General features: G+C 57.5%; 1 protein-coding gene across 7 annotated transcripts in view; it reads left to right on the top strand.

Moving 5' to 3' along the window:
* The first annotated feature begins 973 nt into the window (after window positions 1–973).
* SUMF1 (sulfatase modifying factor 1) overlaps window positions 974–27,102 on the top strand; it is a 47,339-nt gene continuing 21,210 nt past the window's right edge. For 3 of the 7 annotated variants that reach the window (XM_037049546.1, XM_037049545.1, XM_037049549.1), the window contains exons 1-4: window positions 976–1,255; window positions 9,305–9,478; window positions 12,818–12,892; window positions 25,160–25,242. In XM_037049546.1, the coding sequence (XP_036905441.1) occupies window positions 1,007–1,255; window positions 9,305–9,478; window positions 12,818–12,892; window positions 25,160–25,242 (581 nt within the window). In that variant the 5' untranslated portion in view covers window positions 976–1,006. Of the gene's footprint in view, window positions 1,256–9,304; window positions 9,479–9,894; window positions 10,053–12,817; window positions 12,893–25,159; window positions 25,243–27,102 lie in introns of all 7 variants that reach the window. The other 4 variants (XM_037049544.1, XM_037049548.1, XM_037049547.1 and 1 more) reach the window with 4 other exon arrangements.

The following is a 27,102-nucleotide window of genomic DNA, read 5'->3' as shown; positions in this document are numbered from 1 at the left end:
GAGATTCCTATTAAAAAACCGTAATAACACAATCATTCTTAAAAAATTAAAATCGAAATTGACAGTAATTCCTCAATCTTATCAAATATCTTAATTTGAATCAGTTTCCCTGGTTATCCTAAAAATGTTGAGGTCGATAGGTTTGAATCAGTGTTAAATAAGGTTCATATATTGCAGGTGACTGAGATGTTTTTAATCTATACATTTCTGCCTTTTTCTTTTTGCTTTCATCTTGCTTTCTTCCCCCTGAAGAAACTGGATTCTATAAAGCAGCAGTTCTCAGACTTCAGTGAGCACGGGTGTGATTAGAGTCACCTGTAGAACTCGTTGAAGGCCCTGTCCCGGGGATTCTGATGGAGAATTGCATTTCCAACAAGCTCCCAAGTGCTCCAGCTGGTCTGAGACCACGCCTTGCAAGTCCCTGCCCTCACGTCCCATAGTCTGGATTCCTCAAACTGTATCCCTCGGTGACATGCCCTTCAACGTGGTCATCTTCCATTCTCCTGCTCAGGGAAGTTCATTTAATTGCTAACAGTATACAGCACGATGGTTACAACTCAGGGCTTGGAGCTTTATGTTAGAGACGCCGAGACCGTAGTTTAAACCTCGTTTTTGATACTTCTTTGCCATGTGACCTTGGGCAAGTCACTTAATTGCTCTGTGTAAGATGTCAGGGTCGTTGTGGGGATTACATGCGTTTTCAAAAAGTGAAGGGCTTACTTGGCATGATGCCTGGCACATAGCAAATGCTAAATTAAAGTCATGGCAGTGTTTTCAACCAAGAAATAATCATGGGCTCATAGTCAGTGGAAGGCCAGGAGTTTGTAGGGTTTTGTCAGGTTGTTAACATCGGCAGAGCCAGGGAGGAGAGCAGCCAAAGTGAAGTCCCTGGAGAGAGGCGGAGAGAGGGTGAGAAAGTCACGTCCAAGGCGTGTCCGTGCGGGGCTCGGCCCCTTTAAGGAGGGCGGCCACGTGACCCATAAGGTCACATGGCTCGCGGGACAAGATGGCTGCGCCCAAGTTGGGGTCGCTGGGTGGGCGCCGTGCTGTGCTCGCGCTGCTAGTCTTGCTGCCGCTGCTCGTGCTGCGGGCGGCGGGCGAAGAGGCTGGCGCGGGCTCCTGCGGCTGCGGCGCCCCCCAGCGGCCCGGGGCCCCCAGCAGCTCGGCGGCCGCGCACCGGTACTCGCGAGAGGCGAACGCCCCGGACCCGGACCCAGGCCCGGGCCCCGGACATCGGCCGCAAGCGCCCGCCAAGGTGCGCTCTCCGTCCGGGGAGGCGGTGTGGAGGGGGCGCCCCGCGGTGCTGCAGGGAGGGCCTAGTCTGGGCCAGGGGTTGGCAGGAAGGCAGGTCACGGTGACAGCCACACCCCAGGGCGCGCACCAGCCGATCCGGTCTCAGGACGAGTCCTCCCTCCCCGGCCCCCTGGGTCTGGGGCGCTGGCATCCTTCTGAGCGCTGGGAAGTTTGCCTGCAGGACAGTTGTGCCCCATTCTTGCCGCTTACCTGCCACTTCTCCCCCTTCACCCTATCCTGTTAATGCGTTCTCAGACTTTCAAGTCACGTCGGTGGGGATTTAAACCAGCGTTCCACGTCTCTCTCAGCTCCTCCCGTGTGCTTATGGGGAGCCTCTTCCAGAAGATTGGGCTTCTAGAGGGCAAGGACGTGTCGCGTCCTCCCGTGGGCTCTGGCGCTGCAGCACAGGGGCAGGGTTCTGTCAATGGCAGGTTCTTTCTCACTGCTCCTGGTGGGTGACTTGCGCAGGGCCCACACGTGTTAGGTGCTACTAGGAGACAGAAGTGACATTAACGACGATTACTTCCTTCCTGCCGTCTGCCAGTTACTTCGCGCAAGGGCAAGGTTGTGGAGGCAGCTTCAGGGACTAGGACCAGGCCCTCTGACTCCGGAGGAAGGGCGCCTTCCTGTGTTTACCCAGGGCCACACCCTTTCTCCGTTTTCCATCCCACTGTTCTTTCCTCCCGGCTCATTTGGACCGATTTGCAGGCCTTACTCGACCGTCTCCCCTTCCTGCTACAGCGGCACGGGCTTACTCTGAGCTAACAGTTAGTAACTCAAGGTGCTTGTCTGTCAGTGTCTCTCCCCAGCCAGGCAGTGAGGGCGCTGGGATCAGGACCGTATTCGGGTCTCAGGTATAGAGTGCTAGGAGGCTGGTAGCTTCTCCTTGTTCTCCGTCCTGTATATTTATTGGCCTTTTAAGTTTTTCTTCCCGTTCCTCAGAGGATGACCTGCTTTGTTAGTGTTTAGCTTTTGAGCGGTGGGGAGCCCTGGCTTCTGCCAAGGGTGTGGCTATAATTGACTTCAGTTCCTCTCTCGCTTGCATGCTACGTCATCACCAATTTCTCCCTCCTAAGGAAAAAGCCCTGTGTCTGTTTATCTGCCTTGCCACTAACAGCGGCTGTCTTATTTGCAGGTGCCCATTGGTCTGTCTTGAAATTTCCCTTAGAGCCTCTGGCCAGTACTGAACATGGCTCTCATTTAAGTGCTCCATCTCCCTATCAGTTCCACACTTACAAGATGCACGACTTTCATCTCTCTAGGGTGGTTTCGTGTCCCGGCTGGGTATTGCGTGGGTCATCTTTGGCTACTTCTTGCATTCACTTTCCATACCCTGCAGGCATCTCAAGCTGTTAATGTACTCGAGGTTGCCGATAACACAGTGCGCGAGCCTTCAAGGATGTGCGACCTAACGATTGTACCTGAAGCAGCCTCCTCATCAGGACAGGGTTCCACAGGTGGCAGTGCTTCGTGTCTCTGTTTCCCTCGGGTTTGGATATTTTAGTTTGTGTGCAGATGACATGGGTCTCATTCCGACTCTTAGCCATTTTTTCTAAATTCAGAAAGTGCAGCGTTGTGGGACAGGTGCTGGTTGTCTTGATGGCCCTTTTTTCTTTTCCTTTTTTAAAAAAGACTTTAAAAAAACAGTTTTAGGTTCACAACAAAATCGAAAGGAAGGCACAACAATTTCCCACATACACCCTGTCCACACACGTGCTCCCCCACGGTCAGCATCCGCCACCAGAATGGTGCATGTCCCCACTGACGACTCTACATCGACACATAGTCATCACCCAAGGCCCACAGTTGTCTGTAGGGTTCGCTCTTGGCGTTTCACATTCGGTGGGTTTGGACGATGTGTCTCAGTCATCGTAGTGTCCTACAGAGTCTCTTCGTTGCCCTAAAAATCTCCCGTGACCCACCTGGCTACCCCTCCCTCTTCTCCCCGTTGGCAACTACGTGGATCTTTCTGTCATCGTCGTTCTGCCTTTTCCAAGGTGTTGTATGGTGGGAATCACACAGTGTGCAGGCTTTTCACCTTGGTTTCTTTCACTCAATAATATGAATTTAAAGTTCTACCATGTCATATTATTATTATTCATAATAATATGAATTTAAAGTTCATATGTTTCTTTGCTGAATACTATTCCATTGTATTATGTACCACAGCTCATTCATTTGCTCCCTGAAGGCATCTTGCTTCTGAGTTCTGCCGGTTATGAGTAAAGCTGCTGTAAACACTCGTCATACGCAGGTTTTTGTGTGGATGGACTTGAGTTTTCAGCTCCGCAGGGTAAATGCCAAGGAGCCTGGTTGCTGGATCAAATGGCATGAGTGCGCTTCATTGGCGAGGAGGCTGCTGACCTGACTCGCGAAGGGGCTGAGCAGGTGCGTTCCTAGAGCCGCCTGTGAGAGCTCCTGGCGCCTGGCGCCTCGCGCCTCGCTGCTCACGCCTCGCTGTTCGGTGGTGTCGGCGCTCCGCACTTGGCACCGCTAGTGGGCAACCGTGAAGTGATATGTCGTTTGAATTTGCTCTCTTTTTTTGGTTGACATATGATGTGGAGTCCTTTGCCATCTGTAAGGGGAGGTGTTTATTAAGGTCTTTGGCCCTTTTCAAAATTGGGTCACGTGCTTCCTTACGGTTGCATTTTAAGAGCTCTTTGTGTATTTTGGTAATGGCCTTTATTGGGTGTGTCTTCAGCAAATGTTTTTTCCCCAGTCTGTGACTTGCCTTCTCACTCTCTTGTCATTATCTTTTAAAGAGAAGTGTTAAATTTTAGCGAGGTCCAGCTGAGCAATTTCTTTGGTGGATGGTGCCTTTGGTGCGTTATCTATAAACATTGCCGGTTTTCTCCTGTGGTATCTTCTGGGAGTTTTGCAGTCCTGCGTTGTGTATTTAGGTCTGCGAGTCAACTTCTGTGGAGGGCGTAAGGGCTGTGTCTGGATTCAGGTTTTTGCGTGGGGTGTTCCACCCCCGCGGTTGTGGAGACGGTCTTTGCACCATCGCATTGCCTGTTTGCCGTTGTTGTCGTTTTGTCAAAGACCAGCTGACTGTACTTCTGCGGGTCCGTTTCCGGGCTCTCCGCTCCGTTCCCTCGGTCTCCGGTCTCTTTTCGACACCACGCCGTTTTGGTTGCCATGGTTTGACAGCAGGTTTTGAGGCTGGGCTGTGTCCGTCCTCTGAAGTTCTTACTCTTCTTCAGTGCTGCATTGGCTCTTCGCCGTCATGTAAATTTTAGAATCGGTTTGTCGATAACCATACATAACTTTGTGGAATTTTGATTTAGATCATATTGAATTTATTTTTTTCTTTGTTTTCTGTTTACTACTTTAATTCAGCAGGTGTGTATTTGGCATGCATGAAGGTGTCCCATGTCCTGGGCATAAAGGCAATGAAAAGACCCTTGCCCTGCCCTCCAGGTCCCTGCCCTCTGGTGGACCTGTCCCCCCCACCCCCGACCCCCGTCCCCAGCTGTCATGGAACCCCGCTTTCCTGCGGTGGTGAAGTAGGAGGTGAGTGCACAGAGCGCTTGGAGGGGGGGACGCCTGCATTTCTTCCTGGAACTGCCAGGAAACGCCTCAGGGAAGAGGTCACTTTGGAGCTAGGCCTTGGAGGAGCTGTGTCCTGGGGCTGGGGATGGCCGAGCAGGTTGAAGGATGTTCCTAGAGGGAGACGGGATGGGCCCGAAGCAGGTGCCCAGTGTGCTCTGGCGGAGGCCAGTGTGGTATTGGGGGGTGTGGGGGGGAGGGGGAGAGATTTGTCACGCTTTCAATGTAACACTTTTCAGGTGTGTCTTTTTTTTGTAGGTTAATTTAATGAGCTTTTGGCAAGTTGAGGGACACAAGGAAATGAATAGACTTGGCTTTATCCTCGGGGGATTTACAGATCGACCTCAGAGTCAGGGCCGTACCAGTTGTCTGGGAAACAATGTAGGTGTTTTCAAATTTTAATTAAGTTCCCTGTGGTTAAAAAGTATACAGTTCCCTTTGAGAAAATGATCCTAACAATTTTCTACACAGCTTGTTTTGTGACAAGGTGTCAGAATGTTTCAATCTCCATGTATTTTTCTAAACAGTTGTTCGAAGGACATTAGGCTGTGATGATACGTGTGTGGGGTCTGTCTGTTTGGCCGAGCTCTGGCCCGGCTGCCTTAGAGGCGTCGGTGTGGGACTGAACACCCTCTCTGGGTGAAACCCTCCCTCCAGGAGGAAGAACTGGCTTTGCCACCCCACACATCCTGCAGCATCTGGTTGGCGTGCGATGGCACCTCGAGTCTTTGATGTGTGTTTGTGTGGCTGTGTGACATCTTCTTCTGCCTGGGGGGCGGGGCGCTTTCAGACCTGTTTTCATCTCTGCTCTCCAAGTGCCTTACACTTTTAGGCATTCCGTAACAATCCTCAAATGATCTGTTCCCTTTTTTGATGGATACACTATCAGGCACTTTTAAAAGAAACCTTTGCAAAATATTCTTTTGCTGTAGCTCACCCTCCCAAGATTCCAGTGAGAGATTATTCCCCCTTCACCGTAGAGGCAAGTGCGCCTTCCTGGGATTAGAAGTCCTGGGCTAGAGGAGAGTGTAAAGCCGTTCGGTGCCGTGAGGATGTGCGCAGGCGAGGAGGAGGGGCGCCTGCGTGGGCAGGTGGGCCGAGTTCCCCACGTTACCCACCGGCTGTCTCCTGAGCCTCCAGTGTTTAGGTTCCAGTTTGAGGAGAGGAGGGATGGGGCTGGGAGAGGAGCTACACAAGGGAGTCGCAGATAAATTCTCTCCGTTTCTGTGCCTAAGACAAAAGTCTGAGGAGCAAGTGCAAGGAAATACAGAAGGACTTTCTCAGAAACCAAGGTGGCGGAGGAGGGCACCCTGGGGGGCTCTGGTTGTTGGCAGTTCAGGAGTGGGGGGGTGGGGGGGTGCGGGGGGTGGTGGGGGTGGATCTGGACCTGGCCCCAGGCAGGTGTGGCCGGGGAGTCGGGGACTTGGGGCAGGGCCTCTCCAGCCTCCCTGGGCTCTCATCCTGCTGGCTTTGTTTTCAGGTGATGTCCCCCCTCCTACGGATTAAACATCTGGAAGGGGGAGAGGTCCCCTCCCCCAGTAGCTCCAGCAGAGGTGCTGAGACTACCCTTGGTTGGGTTTGGGCCTGGCCTCGTCACAGCTCTGGTGAGGACACTGTGATGGGCCAGGCCTCTGTCCCATGAGGTGGCCTCGAGCCACCGGCCTGAGCTGAGAGCCGTAGTTGGAGACGTGGTTCCCAGGGGGTGTCAGGGGCTGTGCAAAGGGAACACGTGCCAGGTGGGGAGGAACAATAGGTGCCCACTGCACCTGGCCAGAGTGTGCGGCCCAATATGGTTGTCGTTATTCTTGACGTCCCCTGAGCCTCTGGCCTCAGTGACAATGGCAGAAACCCGGAAACTGGGGCAGCAGTGGGCAGGGTTAACTGGCTCTCGGGGAGCAAAGGACCGTCTGAATGTGGCCCTTCAAGGCAGACCTGGTGCTGGTGGTTCGGCTTTGGGGCCGGTGAGAGAGTGGCCTCCTGGTGCTCCGGGTTCACCAGAAGGATGCTCTGCGTCTGCAGCATGGAACGCTTCGTCGGTGTGCCCTGGGGTTGCGGCCACGCAGAGCACCAGGCTCTTTTTATCTGTAGCCTCCAAAACAGAAATGTGGCCTGTTCATGGCCAGCGGCCTCTGACGGCGGATGGAGGAAGGGAGAGCGAGGCCGGGGTCCACAGCAGGAGTCGTGGCTGGCTCTGCACGGGGGTGCTCCCCTTGAGGGTGGAGAGGACAGAAACGAGGTTGCAGTCTGGCTTCATCAGGGACGTGCACTCAGGGCCACCTTGGGCTTGTCTGTGCACCGAGGGATGGCTGTCTGTCCCTGGACAGGACCTGCCTGTGTGCGGTGGGAAGCTCTCCTCCCGCCCAGCCCTCTATGAAACCTCTCGTCAGATTGTTTAAATAATCACTGTAGCCACACTGGAAGCTTTGGTGTGAAGCTTTCTGTCTGTCTGTCTGTCTGTCTCTCGCTCTGCAGGCCTGTGTACAGCTCTGGCCTCCATTCTGAGGACACAGCGGTCCTGGGTCCCGGGTGCCTGCGGAGGTGGTGAGCGGGCGGCGTGAGCCTGGTGCAGGCTCTGCGCCGGGTCTGGCGGACAGACCCCCTGTGCAGACGGGCTGTCGTGTTGGGGGCGGTGCTGCAGAAGAACGGGATTTTCAGATCATCATGTTGAATCATTCAGATGATAAGGTCTTTGTTATGTTCACATTGCTCTCAGTCAGTCGACAAAGAGGGTTTTTTGTTTTGTTTTGTTCTGTTTTCGGTGTCTGCCATGAACTGTGCACTGCCACGGGTCTGGAGGGAGAGACCTGAAAACTGCGTTTCTGGTTCCCAGGGGCCGGGCGCTAGGGAAGGTGAAAACACGTTGTTAAAGTGCCGTGTGCATGGTCCTTGTTAGGACAGACAGAGGGGTTTCTCAGAGGAGCCCACGTGGGGCCTCAGTCGCAGCTGGGAGGGAGGTGCTCGTGTTCACAGACGCTGGTTGCGGAAATGCTGGGGCTCAGTGGCCTTTCTTTGGGTGTGAGGGCGAGAGGGCAGGGGTGACGACTGTGTGTGACTTGCTCCAAGAGGCGGTGGGGTGCTTGGGGCATTTAGGTGGGAAGGTATTGATAGTATGACCACAGTGACCCTTAATCCATTGTTCCTTTTTGAATGGTCAGGGCACCTACCTGGCTTGGACAGAAAGCCCAGTGATAAGGGCGGGGGGATGGCGTGGCGTTTTCTGCTTATCTAACGACAGTTAGATAAGGGTCCCCTCGAATGACAGTGCGAGAGTTGCTCGTGTGTCTTCCCAGGCCTGAGTCTGCAGACCGAGGCAGATACAAAACGCGTGGCCGTGGCTCTGTGTCCCCCTCGCGCTCTGCCTGGGCGGGCTCGCTCCAGGTCGGCGTGTTAAACGCGTCACTTCCCTTGTTTTCTCACGGCCGCTTGCTCTTCCATTCCATGGATCGTGGGCGGCCCGCAGTTTCCTAAACCAGTCCACGACTGACGGACGTTCAGGTTACTTCTAATCTTTTCTGTTACAAACGGAGCTGCTGTCAGTTGTACTGGGTGCCGCAGACTGGAGTTGCAGAAAGTCCAGGAGGGCTTCTCTGTTGGGGGGGAGTAGTTGGGGGTTGATGGCTCAGGAGCAGGGAGTGGGCTGGGTGGGGGGGCCAGGCCACTGCAGCGTCTGGGACCAGAGGAGAGGGGCCGGCTGGAGGGGGGACGTCTGGGAGATCCCGTGGGCCTGGGTGCCCTCCGTCATGTTGGGATTAGGGGACAGGAGCGGTCAGGCACTGCCTCTCAGGACAAGTGATAGGACATTTGTACCCACATGTCGGTGAACGCAGCTCTGTGTCCATTGGGAAACGCAGGCGCGGCCTTGGAGGCAAAGACGGTGGAAGCACAGACGGGCTGTTGAAGGGACCCAAGGAATGGCAGTTAGAGTCCTAGAGAGGAATTAATTAGGGACAAGGACATAACAAGGACAAGACGTGGTCCCTTAGTATTTGCTTTAGATCATCTGTGGCGTTGATTTAAGACTTTTCCATTCCCCCTGGAGGCCCACGTTGATTCAGTGGGTTTTAAAAGAGGCTGCACGGGCGTTCCTTACTTTGGCTTTTAACCATAACCCAGAGAAGCGCGGTAACCGGCGCGCGCACGTGTGAAGCGGCGAGCCCTCCCTGCCCCTTCCCCGTCGGCAGGACCCGGCTGTCGGTGGGCTGGCGCATGTCACCAGGCCTGTTTCCACGGCAGGCTCTTGTGGGTCATGTAGGGTTTTGACCAAAGACGCCCCTTTTCTAAAGACTCTGCGCTTCCTCTTGTGACCGGTCCCTCACGCCCTGGGGGAGGACGCGGCTCCCTGGACAGGGAGTCCCATGTGGGGGCTTGCTGTCTCCTGGGTGCTGGCTGTGTGCTCGGCACTCCGCCCGTCACGCAGGGTCACACTGATGGCTGGACGCCCGCATGTCGCCTCTCACTGCAGATGGTCCTCGTTCCTGCCGGTGTTTTCACGATGGGCACAGACGACCCTCAGATTAAGCAGGACGGGGAGGCGCCCGCGCGGAGAGTCACCCTGGACGCCTTTTACATGGACGCCTACGAAGTCAGTAACGCGGACTTTGAGAAGTTCGTGAACGCCACTGGCTACCTGACCGAGGTAACGGGTCAGGTCAGGGTGGGGCGGGGGGGGGCCCTTTGTACCACTTCCTGCCACTCACCTGCATGTGCTGAGTCAGCACTTCGCATGCAGAACATCTAATTTAGGTCTCCCGGCACCTCCGTGCGGCAGGCTACTGTTTAGGTGGCAAACTGAGGCTTGGAGAGGTGGCGTGGCCTGAGGCGCAGGGCTGCGGAGCGGGGCGCGGGACCCCTGCCTGGCAGTGTGACTGACCCGTGTTGCTCACCGTTCCGCTCTGCTGTGTTGGTGCTTTAACGGGCCTGATGGTGCCACTGTCAGAGGCAGAGACACAGCTTCTTGGTTTTCTGCACCGGTGACTGGTGGGCTGCCGGGGGCAGGCAGTGTGGGCCTCCTGTGGCGGTCAGGGACCCAGGAGCCCAGCTCTCGGGGGGGGNCCGGTGTTTTCACGATGGGCACAGACGACCCTCAGATTAAGCAGGACGGGGAGGCGCCCGCGCGGAGAGTCACCCTGGACGCCTTTTACATGGACGCCTACGAAGTCAGTAACGCGGACTTTGAGAAGTTCGTGAACGCCACTGGCTACCTGACCGAGGTAACGGGTCAGGTCAGGGTGGGGCGGGGGGGGGCCCTTTGTACCACTTCCTGCCACTCACCTGCATGTGCTGAGTCAGCACTTCGCATGCAGAACATCTAATTTAGGTCTCCCGGCACCTCCGTGCGGCAGGCTACTGTTTAGGTGGCAAACTGAGGCTTGGAGAGGTGGCGTGGCCTGAGGCGCAGGGCTGCCGAGCGGGGCGCGGGACCCCTGCCTGGCAGTGTGACCGACCCGTGTTGCTCACCGTTCCGCTCTGCTGTGTTGGTGCTTTAACGGGCCCGATGGTGCCACTGTCAGAGGCAGAGACACAGCTTCTTGGTTTTCTGCACCGGTGACTGGTGGGCTGCTGGGGGCAGGCAGTGTGGGCCTCCTGTGGCGGTCAGGGACCCAGGAGCCCAGCTCTCGGGGCGGGGGGGGGGTGTTTGTTCTCCCCGGGCACAGGACGAGGGAGGCTGCGCGGTTGGAGCGTTCGGCGAGGGTCCGAACCACGCCTGTGCTGTAGGCTGCTGCTCTCCTCTTGCCAAAGGACTTTGCACGGCCCTCGGTCTGGGGAGTCCCTGGCCCTTCCCTCCCCCAAACCCAAAACATCTTTTTATTTTAATGGAAAAAGTAGCTGAGAGTGAGTGCTGGGGGCAGACAGCCTTCAGAGGGGGTCTTGTGCTGCCGCACTCCTCGGGGTTCCCCAACATGTGCGAGGTGGCTGTCTTTCTGTGCCTGTTTGTCCAACAGCGAGCAGAGTGGTCCCTCTTCTTTCTGTTTCCTAAGGATGCTCTCAGGTCAAGTTCATCCAAACTCTGATGAAGTCAGCAGATGGCTTCTGAGGACAGAAGCTCAGACCAGGGACCCCACGAAGATTGGGTGCACGGAGTGCAGGGCACCCAGGGGTGCGGGCGGGAGGATCGCATCCGGGCTCTTCTGCTCGCCCTCTACCTGGGGTTTGTGCTTGGGCTGCGAGGCAGACAGCCAGTGACAGGACCCGGGTCTCCTCACCGGCAGAGCCAGGCTCTCTGTCTCGGTGCTGCTGCCTTTGGGAGGGAGCGAAGCCGGAGGTCTGCCGCCAGCCGCCAGAGCAGCGTTAATGAGGTGCACGTGCCTGCCGCGCCGGCACACGTCGGTTTAACGTTTGACGTTGCAGTTGTGCCGATTTCGTTTGGTTCTGAGTAGGCGGGCCTCTCGGTGTCGCCACCTGCCAGAAGGCCCCGGGCACAGCGAGGGCAGCAGCCCTGGTCTGGGTGACGCGCCTCCTCTGCGTGCCACCTCACAGTGTCCCCGTTCCTCCGCCTCCCTTTACGCTGCTCTGCTTTTGTTCCCGAGTCGCTGCCCTGCTGCTCGGGCCTCTTTCCCCCGAAACCGCGATGCTCTCTCTTCTGTGGGCCCACGTTTCCCCTCTTCTTGGGATGTCCCAGCCCCTGCTGGTCCCTCGTTGTGCACAGTTGGTCCCCTCCGTGTGTCATCTCAGCTCCAGTGTCCTCGTTGCTCAGAGGCGTCCTCTGCTCGCGCTGCCCGAGGGGCCTTTTCTCTACCCTCTTTGCCTGACAAGGTCAAGTGAAGGTGTAGTTATTTCCTGTCTTTGTTTGCGTTGGTCTTTGTGTCCCCGTGTGAGCACTGTGAGGACGGGGACCATGTCTGTCTAGTGCTGACCCTGTGTCCCCCTCGTTGAGCTCAAAGCCAGCACGCGGTAGGACTCGGAAGGGTGGCGGTGAGTGAAGGTTTAGGCAGGCGTGGGGGCCCGGGGACCCAGGAGGAGGAACAGGGGGCAGGGAAACGGTGACCTCGCCCAGAAGGAGGCGTTGGGGGTGCTCATGAGGCCTGAAACACAGGGGCCCAGGGGCGGGCAGTGCCCCTCAGGGACGGGGCTGGCCTGGAGGTGGAGACCTGGAGTCAGTGCACAGGCGTTCATTTTAGGGCCGTGAGACGGAGAGGTTGTCCCAAGGTCCCTGTGGTGTCCCACGAGGTGGCCTCCTGGAGACAGTCGGTAGAATCACCTGTTGGGGGACCATTTTTGAATGTGGGTTCCTGGGCTCACCCCAGTCTCTAGAGCTGGGGGATGGGGGCAGTGACCTGTAACAAGCCAGCCAGGTCAGCTTGTGCACCAAGCTGGGGGGCTGTGGGGCACAGCAGGAAGAGCAGGGCTGGGGCATGTTTGGGGGGCTGTGGGGGAGCCTGCGCATATCAGGAGGTGAGCGGCAGAGTCAGATGTCGGGGGAGCCAGGCGGGGGTGCCCCGGAGAGCCAGTCTGCGCCCCATGGAGAGCCGGGGCTGAGGGCTCGAGGCAGTGACGTCGAATGGAGATAATGGGAACGCAGGTGTCCGCCTGGGGCTTGGCATTGGTGGGCCCAGCAGACACCTTCGTGGGGCCGGGAGGGGTCAGTGGCAGTGGGCAGTACGGTTTAACCCTTTCAGCAGGCTGTGGGCCGGGACGAGGGCAGCGGCCGGTCACGGAGTTGCATGTGCACAGATGCTGCTATGTGGCAGAGTCCCCATGGTGCTGGGGGGGGGGGTGTCTTTCCTTCCTTCTCAAAAGTGACTGTTGTCCCGTGGGCAGGTGCGTCGGCCAGATGTGTGGACGTGGTCCCTGTTGAGTGACTGTCCCTCCCTCTGCGGAAGCTGGACGCCTCCGAGGAATTTCTGCGTCCTCTGGGCAGCCAGCAGAGGGACTTGGGCATCTCTGGGCAGGAAGAGTCACTGAGGATGCAGAGACAGTGGCACCTGCGGAGCATGGCCCTGCAGCCTCTGCTGGACGCTGCCCCTTTTCCTTGCAGGCCGAGAAGTTTGGCGACTCCTTCGTCTTCGAGGGCATGCTGAGCAAGCAGGTGAAGACCGGCGTCCAGCAGGCAGTAAGTGGCGCCTCGCAGGCTCTCCTGGCCCTTCACGCCCCCACGCAAGGGGTTGGGTGAAGAGCCTTGGGCGAGTCCCCCCCTCCCCCGCACTGTGGACGTGCCCAGAAGGACCCGGGGCCCTGGGTGGTAGCGGGCGTGCTGGGTCTGACTGGGGGACCGCCCCGCGCACCTGAGCAGTTCCCTGTGGTGCAGAGGGGGGCCCAGCTGGGCTTGAGACAGGCCTGGGTGTCTTTTGCTCATGGTCTTGTCTGGAGTGGAGGGTTCATGTGGCCCTTTTGTAACCCTGTCCGGTAAAGTCGTGAGGTCGTCGGGTGCGGGGTGGAGAGAGCTCCCTGTGTGGTTGTGAGCTCCTGTGCACACAGCGTCACTCTTCCTGGGAGCTGAGCCCTGGACCTGGCCCTTCCCGGGCAAGCCCTGGGGGCAAGGGGTTGTCCGGAACCGGGGTTCTGTGTGTGTCCTCAAGGTCACCGTGGCAGCAGTAAGCCACACCTCTGCCAGTTCCTGCGTGGGAGCAGGCCCTGGGTTTCTGTGGAGGCAGTTGGCAGGGCTGTGCATGCATGTGGGTTCTCCCACTTCTCTCGAGGAGGTGAGACCGGGAGGGAGAGTGGGTGAGCTGGACGGCGAGCGCTCACGAGGCAGAGGCCCAGAGTGCCGGCAAGGGCGGGGCTGGGGACGGGGTGCCGTGGGTCAGCCACTCTCGGGCGAGGATGGCGACTCGGGCACCAGAGACGGGAACCCGGCCCATCTCCCTGGGCGGGGGTCTCCCTCTGGCCCGCAGCAGTGTCCTGACACTGTGTCCTGACGCACAGGCCCTTTCTCTTCGGATGAATGCAGTGCAGCATGGGGGGCGGGGCGGGGGGCAGCCAGGTGAACCCAGACCCGTTCTCCAGCCACGTATGGGGCAGTCTGGCCACCCCTTGTGTGCGCTGCACGCTGCAGAGAGATGTCTAAAAGCGTGCCGGGTTCCGTTCGAATGTCACAGTTTTCGTGACCTGCTGCAAACTCCTGTTACGAGTCTCTTACGTGATCTGACACACAGGGTTCTTATTTTGAAGGGCTTTGAGATTGGCCTCGTGCCATTGGGTCAGCGACTCGGGATGCGCTCCCTCGTTGTCAGTGGGATGCGGGGTCTGGGCCGGGGCTGTGCCTGCAGCTCTGTGCGCGAGCTCTCAGACACAGGCCTCTCGTCACTGAGAACCTCGGAGCGCGTCCTGTGCAGGGGCGGAGGCAGAGCTCCGCTGGGCTGAGTGTGCCGCCCCCAGGGCAAGGACGAGCAGCTGCCGCTGACCGCTGACCACAGACCGCAGTTGGCCCCTTGCTTCGCTGCTCAGGATGGAAATGCAGACCCTGAAGTCTGCTCCGGAAGGGCGGAGCAAGTACAATGGCGCTGCTGATAAGGGCGGGGGCGGGGCGGGGGTGCTGAGGGTCTGTTTTCTCGGTGCCCCCCAAGGTCTGATGTGCCCTTGTGCTCCAGGCCTGCCCTGCCCCTGCATTCCAGGGTGGGGGACGCCAGAGGGCCCCGTGATGACTCATAGAGAAACAGGGGTCGGGCTGGTGTGGCCTGTGGCCCAGGCATTCGACGGGCCCGCGTTGCCTAGCGAAGACGTTGCTCCCGCCTCCGGTGTCCCTCAGACCCATGATGAAGTCAGAACCTAAGTCTCCTTTGGGTGCTGGCACGTCCTGGACACCTGGAAACATGTGCTGGCCTCCTCGTCAACACGGAAAACAGGCCTCCGGGCCCACGGCAGCCCGCAGAAGCAAGCTAGCATTCAGTAGTGTTGTTTACTTTCACGTAATCGTTTTAAATGTAGTTATCTCATTGCTTTCATGTAACTATTTTAAATGTAATTATCTTATAGTATTGCTTTCATGTAATTATTTTAAATGTTTTGTGTAACTACATTATAATCATGTTATAATTATGTTAAATGGTATTTATGGTGATGTTCTATTTATGACAGTTTACACTAGTGATGTAAATTATCCCTTAAAAAAGCCCCTTTTCATTGTAAAATAAAACACAGGACACAGCTGTCACACAAAGCAAACGCGCAGCTCACTGAGTTGTCCCAACACGAACCTGCTGGCAGCTGTCTCCGGGGTCAGGAGTTAGGGCTGCGCCCCCTTCCTGGGGTGCCCGGTCCATGTGTCCCCGCCCTGTCCCCAAAGTAGCTTTCTTAAAAAAAATTATATATATATATATATTAAAGATTTTATTTATTTATCTTTAGAGGGGAAGGGAAGGAAAAAGGGAGAGAAACATCAATGTATGGTTGCCTCTCGTGCGTCCCCAGCTGGGAACTGGCCTGCAACCCAGGCATGTGCCCTGACTGGGAATCGAACCGCGATCCTGTGGTTCACAGGCCCGTGCTCAATCCACTGAGCTACGCCAGCCAGGGCCCCAAAGTAGCTTTTAAAGGTGACACCTCCCCACATTTCTTCGTATGTGCTTTGTCACCAGCTGCATATCCCAAGACTTCTGTGGTTTTGTCTCGCCTGATTAAAGGGATCGGTGTCTTTTCAGTCTCTTAACCTACAGGTTTCCCCTCCTATTGCCCTCCCCCATTTTCCTGCTAATGGTTTGTCCCTGGAAGAGTTGGAGCCTTGGCCGGGGATTCCCCACACTGCGCACTCTGCTGCCTGCCCGTCACAGCCTGCGCCCTCTGCATCCCTGCACTCGGGCGGCCAGCCCCGCAGGCCCGGCCCGACTTGAGCCAGAGGCCCCCCAAACCCTCACATCAGGGCAGCTTTTGCCCCAGCAGGCTCCCAGACTCTGCCACACTCTTTCCAGGGTGTTATCTGTCCCTTGCACTCAGTGCCTGGATCTGTTCCCTCACTGGGGGCTGAAGAGGCTGGTCGTCAATAGTCTTTCTTGTTATTAATCGAGGAACTTTATGCAGACGTGGTTCCCTCCATCTGCTGTTTTCTAACCCGTGGGCACCGTTCCTGCAGGAAGGACAGTGTCTGGCAGAAGGAAGCCCTGCCTGGGTGTGGCCGGGAGGGTGATGACACCGGTGTGGTGACTTAGAGTGTTAACGTGAACAGTTCACCTAAAAGGCCCTGCGCTGTGCGTGAGTGTGATGTGGTTACCGAATGACATGCTTATGACTTTGTAATGAAAAGGGGGCATCATTTGGGCCAGACCCTGTATTTCCCAGCTTTTATGATCATGAGTTAGTTCCCTACCACTCTCCAGAAGTGACCAATTAGATATATTTTAATGAACATTTGGTAGCCCCGGCTGGTGTGGCTCAGTGGATTGAGTACCAGCCTGCAAGCCAAAAGGTCGCCGCCGGTTTGATTCCCAGTCAGGGCGCGTGCCTGGGTTGTGGGCCAGGTCCCCAGTAGGGGGCACTTGAGAGGCAACCACGCACTGATGCTTCTCTCCCTCTCTTTCTCCCTTTTCCTCTCTCTAAACATAAATAAGTAACATCTTAAACAAATAAAGATAATTGTAGGTTTATGGGTACTTAGGAGAAGTAGTACAGCGACCCCATGAGCCTCTCCCGTCTCCTCCAGTGCTGAGAACCCCTTGTGAGCTGCAGTGGTCTCCCAGCCAGGAAGGGGACCGGCGAGGGGCCCACCTGTCTTTGTCTGATTTCACAGGTTCTATGTGTGATTTGTACAGTCACCGTATTATTCATATTATTCAAAAATATTGTTATGAATTTATGGGTTTAGAAATACTTTATGGACCTCTTGATGGTCAGATTTTGCTATTTCTGGGGGAGTGCCTCTTCAAGTTCTTGTCTTTTTCACTTTATTAATGATATTCATACTCTTTTTTCCACCGTCTCCCGTGACAACCATTAGCTTGTTTTCTGTGACTGTGTGTTTGTCAATGCTTTGTTCATTCATTTATTTTGTTTTCTCAGATTCCACATACAAATGGCATCAGGGTATTTGTCTTCGCCGTCTGACTCTCTTTACTGAGCACAGTGCCCTGTAGGCAGCACGATGTTATATTGTCCGTGTTGCTGCAAACGGCCAGACTGCATCCTTCCTGCGGCTGAGTAGTGTTTCGCTGGGCCTGTGTGGGGCCCCGGCTTCCTCCTCTGGTCGTCTGTGGGCGGGAGCCTGAGCCACGCCCCAGCCTCGGTGGCTGTCCATCACGCTGCCGTGAGCACGGGGGTGCGCACGTGTTTCCGAATGAGCGTTTGGGTTTCTTCGGACACCTTCCTAGAAGTGGTGTTGCTGGCTCATGAGGCCGCTCTGTTTCCCATGTTCTCGGGGACCTGCACGCTGTTTCCACGGGGCTGCAGCTGTTGCACCCCCGCGCTGCTCTCCCAGCCTGCACCGCACCAGCGCTTGTGTTCGTGGACTTTTGAGTGACAGACGTTTTGGCTGGTGGGAGGTGGGTCTGCACTCACACTGCGTATGTGCAGTTCACCGCAGAGGTATCATTTTAGCCCCTCCAGGAACCACGGACACCTTGTAGCCACCTGTGGGTTCCTCCCCTGCTCGCGGGGTTACACTTGTCTGGACAGTGCATCTACAGCCACCACAGAGACCCAGGACAGTGTCACCTGTTTCGCTCGTCTCATTCATACTTTCTTTATATATAATTTAAAGACGGAAACGGTTTCCTCACACTCACCGGCGCCATTGCTGTTGCTCTGTTTGTCCCTGAGGTCCCCTGTCGCCCTCTGGTGTCCTTCCTCTTCAGCCTCAGACTCCCGCCTCCCAGCAAGTCTCGTGTCAGTGCGTTCCCGAAGTTTCTCTTCCCCCGAGACGGTCTCTCCATCACCCACCTCCCCGAGTAGCATTCGCAGGGGACAGTTTGGGATGACAGCTTTTCTGTCACTGCTCGGATGCGTCCTTGGCCTTTTTCTGCTCTGGTGGTGCCCGCGGATCACTGTCCTCTCCTGTGCGTCGTGTCACTTCTGTCCGGCTTCTCTCCAGGTTCAAGAACAGTCTTTCATCTTTTGAATTTCATTTCAGCAGTTTAATTTTGATGCGTTGGGTGGTGGTTTCTTTTTTTTAAATTAATTAATTAATTTTTTTTGGGGGGGGAGTCGTTGTTTTCTTAGAGATGATCTTTTCAGGGCTCGCTGAGGCTCTCGTGTCTGTAAATTTGTGCCCGGGGCCGTATTCGGGGGTTTTCAGCCCTCATTCAGGTGTCCCCTTCCACACCTGTCTCTCCTCCCTTTGGGGGCCCCAGTGCGTGGATGTCACGTTTCACCGGAAGCCCCTAAGCCTGTGCTCACTGTGCTGTAGCTCTTTCTCCCGTCCGCCCGCTGATTGTCTCCTCTCTGTTGATGCGTCTTCAAGTTCCCGACTTTGCTCTGTCGTCTTCGTTCTGCTCTGGAGCCTGGCTAGTGGATTTTATTTCAGATGGGGCGCTTTGCAGCTCTCGTGCTTTCTTTTCAAAAACCGCTTGTGTTTCTCTGCCGAGGACTCCTGCCTTCTCTCCACCCTCCCCAGCCACCGTGTGGTCAGAGCCCAGCCAGCCTCCCTCTGGCAGCCCTTCTGGTGTCCCAGGGTCCGGGTCTAGGTGGTCCCGTCTGTCCCTTCCTAGGCTCTCCTGCCTTCCTCCCGAGAATGTGGCGTGCTTACAGTTACTTGTTGCCTTTACCAGATCTGCTCCACAGAGGGGGGTGGGCTTGTGTGTGTCATTCCTCGGTGTCCCCAGCAGAGGACCTGTCACCTCATGATCACTTCATGAGTATTTGTCCGAAAATGAAAGGGTGCCGGTCGGTGTCACCTGCTAGAGTGCTTAGTTTCTGAAGCTGCGGGGCTCAGACCTGGCGTGACCCGCCCGTGCTGGGAAGCCAGCTCTTCCCTGGCACGAAGGTTCTGGCCGGCATCGGGTCGGGCCCGGTGAGAAGGGGGTGGCAGTGAGCGAGCAACTGGGGAAGGGCAGTCCAGGGCTGGCTGATGGGATCGGATAAGAAGGGGGCACGCTGACAGCTCCGTATCTCGAGCCTGCATTTGAAAGGAGACGTTGTTTGCCTGACTCAGGAGCCGGCATGCGGCGCGGGCCCAGGAAGCCAGAGCACGATAACCCTGGTCGGCGAGAAGCCAGGAGGCCTGCTTGTGCCTGCCCGCGCCCAGTGAGTGAAGGGAGTCCGCCCTCTGGCCCCGAGGCTCAGAGCCACAGGATCTGCCTGGGTGGCCTGGAGTTCCTTTTTACGTCCCGGGTCTCCTGAGGTCTGACTTGGATTGAGAAATAACAACGATTCCTACATTGCTCCCTCCAGAGGACGGCATGGGCATCGTGAGCCCCTGTGGGGAGTCAGAGGCAGACCGTGGAGTCGGGGTCATGCCAGTGGGTGGCCAGCTTTAGGAGAGACTCATACAAAGATGGTAATTTGGAAGGATGGGCCTTTCACCTGGCATGGGGCCTGCCTCTCACAGAAGGGGCAGCCACGGCCCTGCAGGAGGCACACCTCAGGGGCACACCTTTGCTCCCTGGGGACCTGCCCCACCACAGAGCTGTGGGAAACTCACCAGCCAGGCCAACTCTCTCTATACCATGGGGATCCTCCTCCGAGACTCTGTTAAAGTGCAGTTTGTCCAGAAGAGGGTCCCCAGGGTGGGAAGGGGCTGGGACACGTGGAGACCCCAGGGACAGCTGCACCGTTTCTTTCACAAACGCTTCTCCAGGGCGTGCTTCGGGCAGCAGCGGGTGCTGTGGGGAGCTGGACTCGCGGCCCGCCTCTCCCAGGGGTTTGCTCTACGGTGCTTGGAGGCCCCGGGCAGGCAAGCTGGCCATCCATCTGCCATGGCCTGAGAGGGAAGCAGAGGAACAGGGTGCAAAGTACTCGGGGTGCGCTGCGCTGGGTCTCTTGGTTCTTTTGTTTGTGGGGTCTGGGTGACTTCTCTGAGTAAGTGACCCGGGGCTGGAGCCTAAATGAGGGGTAGGAGCCTGTGTGACTGTGATGCGGGAGTGGGGACTGGGGGTTTGTGGGGTCAGGGCAGGCTGGAGGAGCAGGTGGCGGGCGGGGACTCAGGGCTCTGCAGGCCCTGGGGGTTCGGGTCTCAGTTGCATGGTAAAGAGCCCACTCAGGCTTCTTTGAGGTTGGTCACTGTGAGACAGAAGGGGCCTCGGCCCAGGGTGGTGGGAGGAGAGACGCTCCCTGCGGTCGGACACTTGGAAATTCACCTGGGAGCCCGTGGGGGGAGGGGGGAGGAGTCGAGCGTGCCTGTGGGCTCTGGGCTGGGCAGGCAGCGTGGGACATGGGAGGGCCCCGGGAAGGTCCATGAGACCCTGCGCCTCGGGGAGACTCAGTGGTGGGCGCATCACCGAGTTCCGTAGAGGTCAGGAAGGCGACCCAGGAGGGGTTGGGTTTATTCCCTGATCCTTGGGAGCAGATCGGTGCTGGCTGGGCGTCTGGGTGCCCTGCAGTGTGGGGACTAGGAGCTTCCTCTGTGCAGGCGGCTGTCCCTGCAAACAGGCAGGAAGCAGGTCGCCCGACTGAGGGCCCAGCCTGGGTTTGAGGCAGGAGGGCGTGTCTCCTCCAGAGTGAGGCCACGCCTCCTCTTCCTTTGTCTCAGAGATGTCAGACAGGTGGGCTTATTCCTGTGTGGGCCCCCCTCCCTGGATGGCAGGTGGGAGAGGACTGACCCTTCTCAGGGCCTCTTTTTGGTGCTCTGTCTTCTGTCTGACCCTTTCTTGTCAGAAGCTTCGGAGCTTGTAATGGGTGGAGAAAGCACGGGGTCCATCTGATGGCACCAGACCTTCTGTAACCTGCCCCCGTCCTACCTGTGGACACAGAGCGACTGAGAGTTGTAGCCGACACTCTCCGTGACGGGCTGTGGTGTGTGCACAGGCTCGCCTCCTGTGGGGGTTGGCAGCGGGGGGCTCACACACCATCCATCAACACTGTAGGGTTTTAAAGGGACGGTTTCAGCAGGCGCTGTGGAGACCACCTCTCGGATACGGGGCCGCTCCTGGGGGGTTCGCAGAAGCCACGGGTGGAAGCAAAGGTGTTGGAAGGTGCTCGCTGCAGTGCCACCTGCGCAGCCAGAGAGACCCCGAGGTGCACCCACCCTGAGAGGCGGGACAGAGCTGGGTGAGTGACAGTGCAACCACGTGGCCAGGTGTGTGCGTGCAGCCGTGAAAGCATCTGTTGTGGAGTCCAGATGGGACTTAGGGAAGCAACGAGCGCAATCAGTGCAAACAGTATATAATCCGAAAAAGCTGTGCAACGATGTGGGTGTTTATTGACGAACCTGGAAGGCGAATATAAAACTAAAATTTGCAGTAGAATGGGGCATATAAGTCATTTACAGGTAAAGTAATAAATACTTAATGTATGCACGGTTGCTTACTTTTATTTTTCCAATGTGCGGTCTCTTAGCTCTGTTAAGAGAAAAGACGTCAGACACGTGTGTAAAAAGTGCTCCCTGTAGGTAACTGAGAAAATAAAAATGGCCTCAGAAAGACCACCGCATGTCCCCCATAGTCCCACGACCAGGGCACCCACAGCAGACACCCCCGGGCGCCCACGCCTGCTCACCTCTCCTGGGGGCGGGAGTGCGTGTGCGCCTGCGCGCAGTCAGCCTCGTAACTGGCGCTTCCCACTTTCGGTGGAGGGTGACCATCTCTTGAAGTCATCATACTTTTTCTTGCACGTGATTTTCGGTGGCTGTTGTGTTCCCTCGCAGGGGCTCATCGTGCCCCCGACTGGGCACGCAGCGCTGTGGCTGGTTGCCAAGTGCTGTCTGGGCGCTCTCACGGTAGCTGCACCCAGGTGCACGGCCTCNTAGTCCCACGACCAGGGCACCCACAGCAGACACCCCCGGGCGCCCACGCCTGCTCACCTCTCCTGGGGGCGGGAGTGCGTGTGCGCCTGCGCGCAGTCAGCCTCGTAACTGGCGCTTCCCACTTTCGGTGGAGGGTGACCATCTCTTGAAGTCATCATACTTTTTCTTGCACGTGATTTTCGGTGGCTGTTGTGTTCCCTCGCAGGGGCTCAGCGTGCCCCCGACTGGGCACGCAGCGCTGTGGCTGGTTGCCGAGTGCTGTCTGGGCGCTCTCACGGTAGCTGCACCCAGGTGCACGGCTGCCTCTTTGCCTGAAGAAGGGAAAGATGATTTTTAAACGGTGAAGTGTCCCCAAAAGCCTGCATCAACTCTGCGCATGTTTATGCCGCTCTCTTCTGAGAACGCGAGAACAAGGTCACCTGGAGGGGTCCCCTGTGTGCAGCGGTCCCTTGGCCGGAGCGCAGCCTCTCGCAGCCTCTCGCAGCCTCTCGCAGCCTCTCGCAGCCTCTCGCAGCCTCTCGCAGCCTCTCGCAGCCTCTCGCAGCCTCTCGCAGCCTCTCGCAGCCTCTCCCAGCCTCTCCCAGCCTCTCCCAGCCTCTCCCAGCCTCTCCCAGCCTCTCCCAGCCTCTCCCAGCCGCCTGTCTGAGCGTTCCACCTGCCTCCTTGGAGGCGTGTCGTAATCCAGCGAGAGCTGTTTCACTAGGAGCAGGAGCCAAAAGTATTGGGAAGTTTCATATTTGCCTTGAGTTCTGTAAATGTTTATACTGTATTTGAAAAGACTTGTGTTTTTCTCTCTCACCCATTGCACTGAGTAGTCCAGACACCTGATTTGGGGTGGGTGTGAAGTGAGCCGTCGGACCCCTGCCTGCCTGTTCTGACGTTGGGTGTGTTTGCACTCTGTGGAGCCTCGCTGCCTGCTCTCCACACTTGTGCCGGGTGCTGCAAAGGGCTGCCCTGCCTGCTCGCTGTTCTGTTTGGTTCTGTCGGTTGCTCGATCCTCCTCCTGTTTCTCTTAAATGTCATGGATTTGAACAGGTCTGCAGTTTCTCCTTGTTCACTGGTGCCCGCTGAAAAATTGGCCTGGGCTCTTTTTATGGGCGTAACTGGTGTGTGTGCACTGCGTTTCAGGAAATGTCCGTCTTCTTCATCGACTTCTCCCAGCACATTTGACTCCTAAGGGAAGGTGGTCAGGCCGTGAACTTGCCGTCTCTGCCTGTGCAAGTGCGCAGCTACTCAGCACTCTGTCCTCGGCCTGCGCCCACCTGCCTCTAGACCCCTGTAGAATAAGGGCCCCCACCACCTCCCGGGGAATAGGGGCACCTCGCCCTCCTCCCCTTTTCTTGAAGTTGTTACTGCGGGGCTGGCTGTGTCCCCAGGGAGGGGGAGCTCCCCAGTCCAGCCCCTTTCTCTCGGGGACAGCGCTGCTCACCGGGATCCTATTTACATTATAATTGGCCGCTGGCCGTCTGGTGCAGCTGGTTCAACTTAAACCCAAGACAGTTGCTATGGAGATGGGCGACTAAAAATAAGCCGCCACAGTCCTTCCCCCCTGATGAGCCACATTCTGGACATGGCTCAGTTGAACAGAAAGTGTGGGGGTGAGCAACCACAGCCCCCAAATTTCCCTCTGGGGCGAGGCTTATCACAGAGGCCAGGCACTCGAGTTGCTGCCAGGGCCCCGCACGCACACACGCACCCAAAGACTGTTCCCATGCAGAAAAGGGGAGAGAGCCGTCGGAGCTGGCAACGTGACCTCCATGACCTGGCGGCTCCTGTGCGACTCTCAGAGGTTGTCTCTCGGTTCCTAAACGCAGTCGGGTAGCACTTATTTTCAGGGCACGGCCAGAAGGTCAAGAACAAGTTCGTAGAGACACACAGTTGGCAGCGGCACATGGGAGCGGAAGGCGCCTCCCGACAGATGCACCATCAGTTTGGCCAGAAAACCTGATGTCTGTCCCAGGGCGCCTGGCGGGGACGAGGGAAACCCCGTGGTTTCATCCGTCCGCCGTGGTGGGGGGACTCCAGGTTCGTGTGTCACCTGGGGAAATGGCTCCTGACCTGCGTCTGTTACCACAGGGACGTGTGGCAGCTCGCAGATGTGCGCTGTGTGGCACTCCTCCAGGCCGTGGGCTCGGCTGACGGGTGCCTCCTGCCTGCGTTCACCCCCCCCCCCACTTCTCCCTCTCGGTGCTGCCTGCTTTGGGGGGGCTTTACTTCCCATGCAGGCTGCTTCTCACGCCACGACAGTGATGCAAGGTGACGAGCAAGTGCCCATCTTGAGGACCCTTTGGGAGCGTCTGTCCTGGATGCTTGATCTGGACGCGTGTTCCCCATGTTCTGACCCCTCGGCCATCAGCCTCCAGAAAAGGCTGCGCTGGCGGCTGGCCAAGGCTCCTGCTGAGGGGCGTCGCGTGGATTTTCACTAATTAGATGGCGCCTCCTCTGAGGTTTCTGGGAGGTTGCTGCAGCCAGCGATGGCGGCTCACTCTGATGTCGCTCTTACCGCGTGCCAGGGACTGCTCTAAGCGCTAATTTGTCTACCAGGTTGGCCAAAAAGTTCATTTTTTCCTGGAAGATGGCTCTCATAGTGCTTAGTGTCTTTAACTTCATTGGAAACAACTTCATTAGATTATATTGTGACAGCTGTCATATCAGCATGCATTTTTTATAAAACATCAAAATTGGTGATTTTTGTGCATTTTAATGTGGAAGATGGAAGGAAATACGCAACAGTTTCAGCGTGTTATGTGTATTTTGTTAACGCCAGCGTTAGCGGCCCTGCTGGAACCGATTTTCAGTGGCTCTCCTTCCGCGGGCGAGCCCTGGGCCTTCTTCACCAAGGGCTCGCTCCGAGCTGGGTGTTGGCATGTTACTGCCCCGCTGTGTAAGTGCCCGGGAGGTGGGCGAGCTCCATCCCTGTCTCTGAAATTGAGGAAGCAGGTTCGGGCAGGGTGTTGGGTGGCCAAGGGTCACGCTGTGGGTAGCAGAGCCGTGACTCAGATCTTTGGCTCCAAGGCCAGTTGCTGGCGGGGGACCGCTTGCTGCCGTGGGCTTCAGGCGTGGGAGCTGCTGCCGGCACTTCAGGGCTGTCCGCCGTCGCGGACAGGGCTCTGTGGGCTGGACAGTGGGTGCCGGGCTGGGCACTGACCTGGGCTCTTTTGAAAACACGCCCCAGCCTTCTGCCCTGTGCTTCACCTTGGACTCTGCCCACCTTGGTTGGCCTTCAGCCTGGCACCAGTTGTCAGGTCAACTGTCCCCACGGTCACCAAGCAGCGGTGCTGCCTGGCTGCCACCTGTCGAATGTGGAGGACGGCCTCGGAGCGCCTCTCCTACCGAGTCTTGGAGACGCACCCATTTAAACGCACATGTACTTGGCCATGACAGTGCTTGATGATGGGAGAAATACCTTCCTGTTAAGGGTTGTTGGCACGTGAGCCTTTAGTTCTAGTCTCCCGGCCAGGACGTCTGTCTGGTGGCAGAATTGGAGCCCTGGGTGGCACATCCGGATGCCAGTGTCACCGGCCACTAATGTCAGCGTGTTCTGCTTACTCTGAGGTGGCGGCCGCTCCCTGGTGGTTACCCGTGAAAGGCGCCAACTGGAGACACCCCGAAGGGCCCGACTCGACTGTCGCCTACAGGTGAGTGGCTGGTTCCTTCCCCAGGGGTTTCGTTTCATTCCAGGACAGACACTGTGCCTCTGGGAGGGAGCTCGGCGGCATCCTCACCTGTAACGGGGTGAGAATGGTCAACTCTGCCCTAGCGTCTGACCTTTGGCGTCTCTGTGCCACACTGGGAGGAGGAGAAGAGGTGTCTTGGGCCATACGTTAAATGCTCTGCGGCACGTAATCACACACACAGAATCTCATAATGTTCTAAGTAAGTTTAGGATCCTGTGTCGGGCCCCATTCACGGCCGTCCTGGGGCGCAGATGGGATACCCCTGTGACTGGTGGGTAGGAAAATAGACTGGCAGGAAGTGACACGTTTGCGGAAGGGCCTGCACGCCGCACCTGGCTCGGAGAGGGCTCGTCTCAGTGGGCTCGTGCCTCCTCGTTCGTCCATTGAAGAGCTGCCTCTCGGGGGTGCTCCTCCCCGGTGATGGGCCAGCCACCGGTCTCATGACATGCTCAGTCACCGCCACCTGTCCCAGGCTCCTCATGTGATTGGTCAGTGAGGGACTGCCTGCAGACAAGCAGCGTGTCTGGCCCGGTGGCCTCCATGGAAGCTCGGCTGGGGCCTGGGGCCCTGTCCCCTCCAGCCCTGTGCCGACACACTTCAGAGCTGCCTCCCACCTGCACTCCCGCGGAGCAGCAAGTTGTCAGCGAGGCTCGGAGCGGCGGGGAGATAATTAGCTGGAGCAGGGCTGGAGGGGCACTCTGGCCAGGGGACAGGCAGGCGGGGGACGGGCACGGCGTCTCCGCAGCCCAGGAAGCTGCTCCGCTGACCTACTTCTTCAGGCGGGGCTCTAAGCCCCTCCCTGCTTTGGCCGACGCCCCAGGCTCTGGCCTCCTTGGCAGACAGCTGGGCATTCGTGGAGCTCCGCTGCACCCTGAAGCCCCTGGGCGGCAGCCCTTCAGGGCCGGTGGTGCCTGTACGGTGGGATCGGACTGGGAGGCAGAATGCCTCGGGGGCCCCGGGGAGCCTCAGGGTGGGGTTGGGCCTCTGGGCTCCCAATGAACATCGTTCTCGAATTTATCAGGAGACAAAGCTGAGAGGGGAAGGGAGACCCAGAGGGGGTGCATTTTAGCCACTGAGTCCATCTCTGAGAGAGCGCACATCCTCTCGGTCCCCGAACAGGCACTTGGGGGCCTTGCTGGACGAGCGCAGCCGTGGTCTGGGACCCATGGGGGAGGCAGAGCCCCCTGGAGCCGAGTGGACAGGGGTCGAGGTTATCTGGTGCTGGGTAAATGCCTGTGTCCTCTTCATCTCAAACTCTCCCAGCTTTTTCCGCCCCACCCCACACCCGTAGAAAACAAAGACTTGCATGGACTCGACTGGAGTGAGGAAGAGTAGATGCTAAAGTGTAGCACAAAGACACACAGTCAAGGCCAAGTGTCACAGGCTGGGCTCTGGACACAGGTGCTGGGATAGCTCGGTGTGCAGAACGCTTGTCGAGGGGATGCCTACGAGGGGTTCAGGTTGGGGGGTAGGGTTGGGCAGAGGGGGAAGCCAGGGCTGTGTGGTGGGCCCAGGGGGTCCCAGCCATTTTCATAGGGACTCTGGGGACCCCTGGCCCATGGCATTAGCCCACAGGTGGCTGGTCGTGGTTGATTAGCCCTTGGTGGCTCCCAGCTGGCCCAGGGCTGCTGTGGGTGCCCGGAGGGGTCGACACCCCAGCAGCGGGAGCCCTGTTTCCTTCACGGGGGGCGGGGCACCTCCACGCCCACCGCCCAGTGTGGTCTGCGGTGTGCGGCCCACCAGGTGAGGAGTGTTTGGAGTGTATGTCTAAAAAGGCTTGTCACCCCTTTGGGGGCCTGGGGTGTCAGGATCCCGGGGTGG

The sequence above is a fragment of the Sturnira hondurensis genome, unplaced genomic scaffold (genome assembly GCF_014824575.4).
Source record: "Sturnira hondurensis isolate 20B ecotype Veracruz unplaced genomic scaffold, ASM1482457v3 Scaffold0006496, whole genome shotgun sequence".
NCBI classification, from domain to species: domain Eukaryota; kingdom Metazoa; phylum Chordata; class Mammalia; order Chiroptera; family Phyllostomidae; genus Sturnira; species Sturnira hondurensis.
This window is presented reverse-complemented; position numbering and strand designations above follow the sequence as displayed.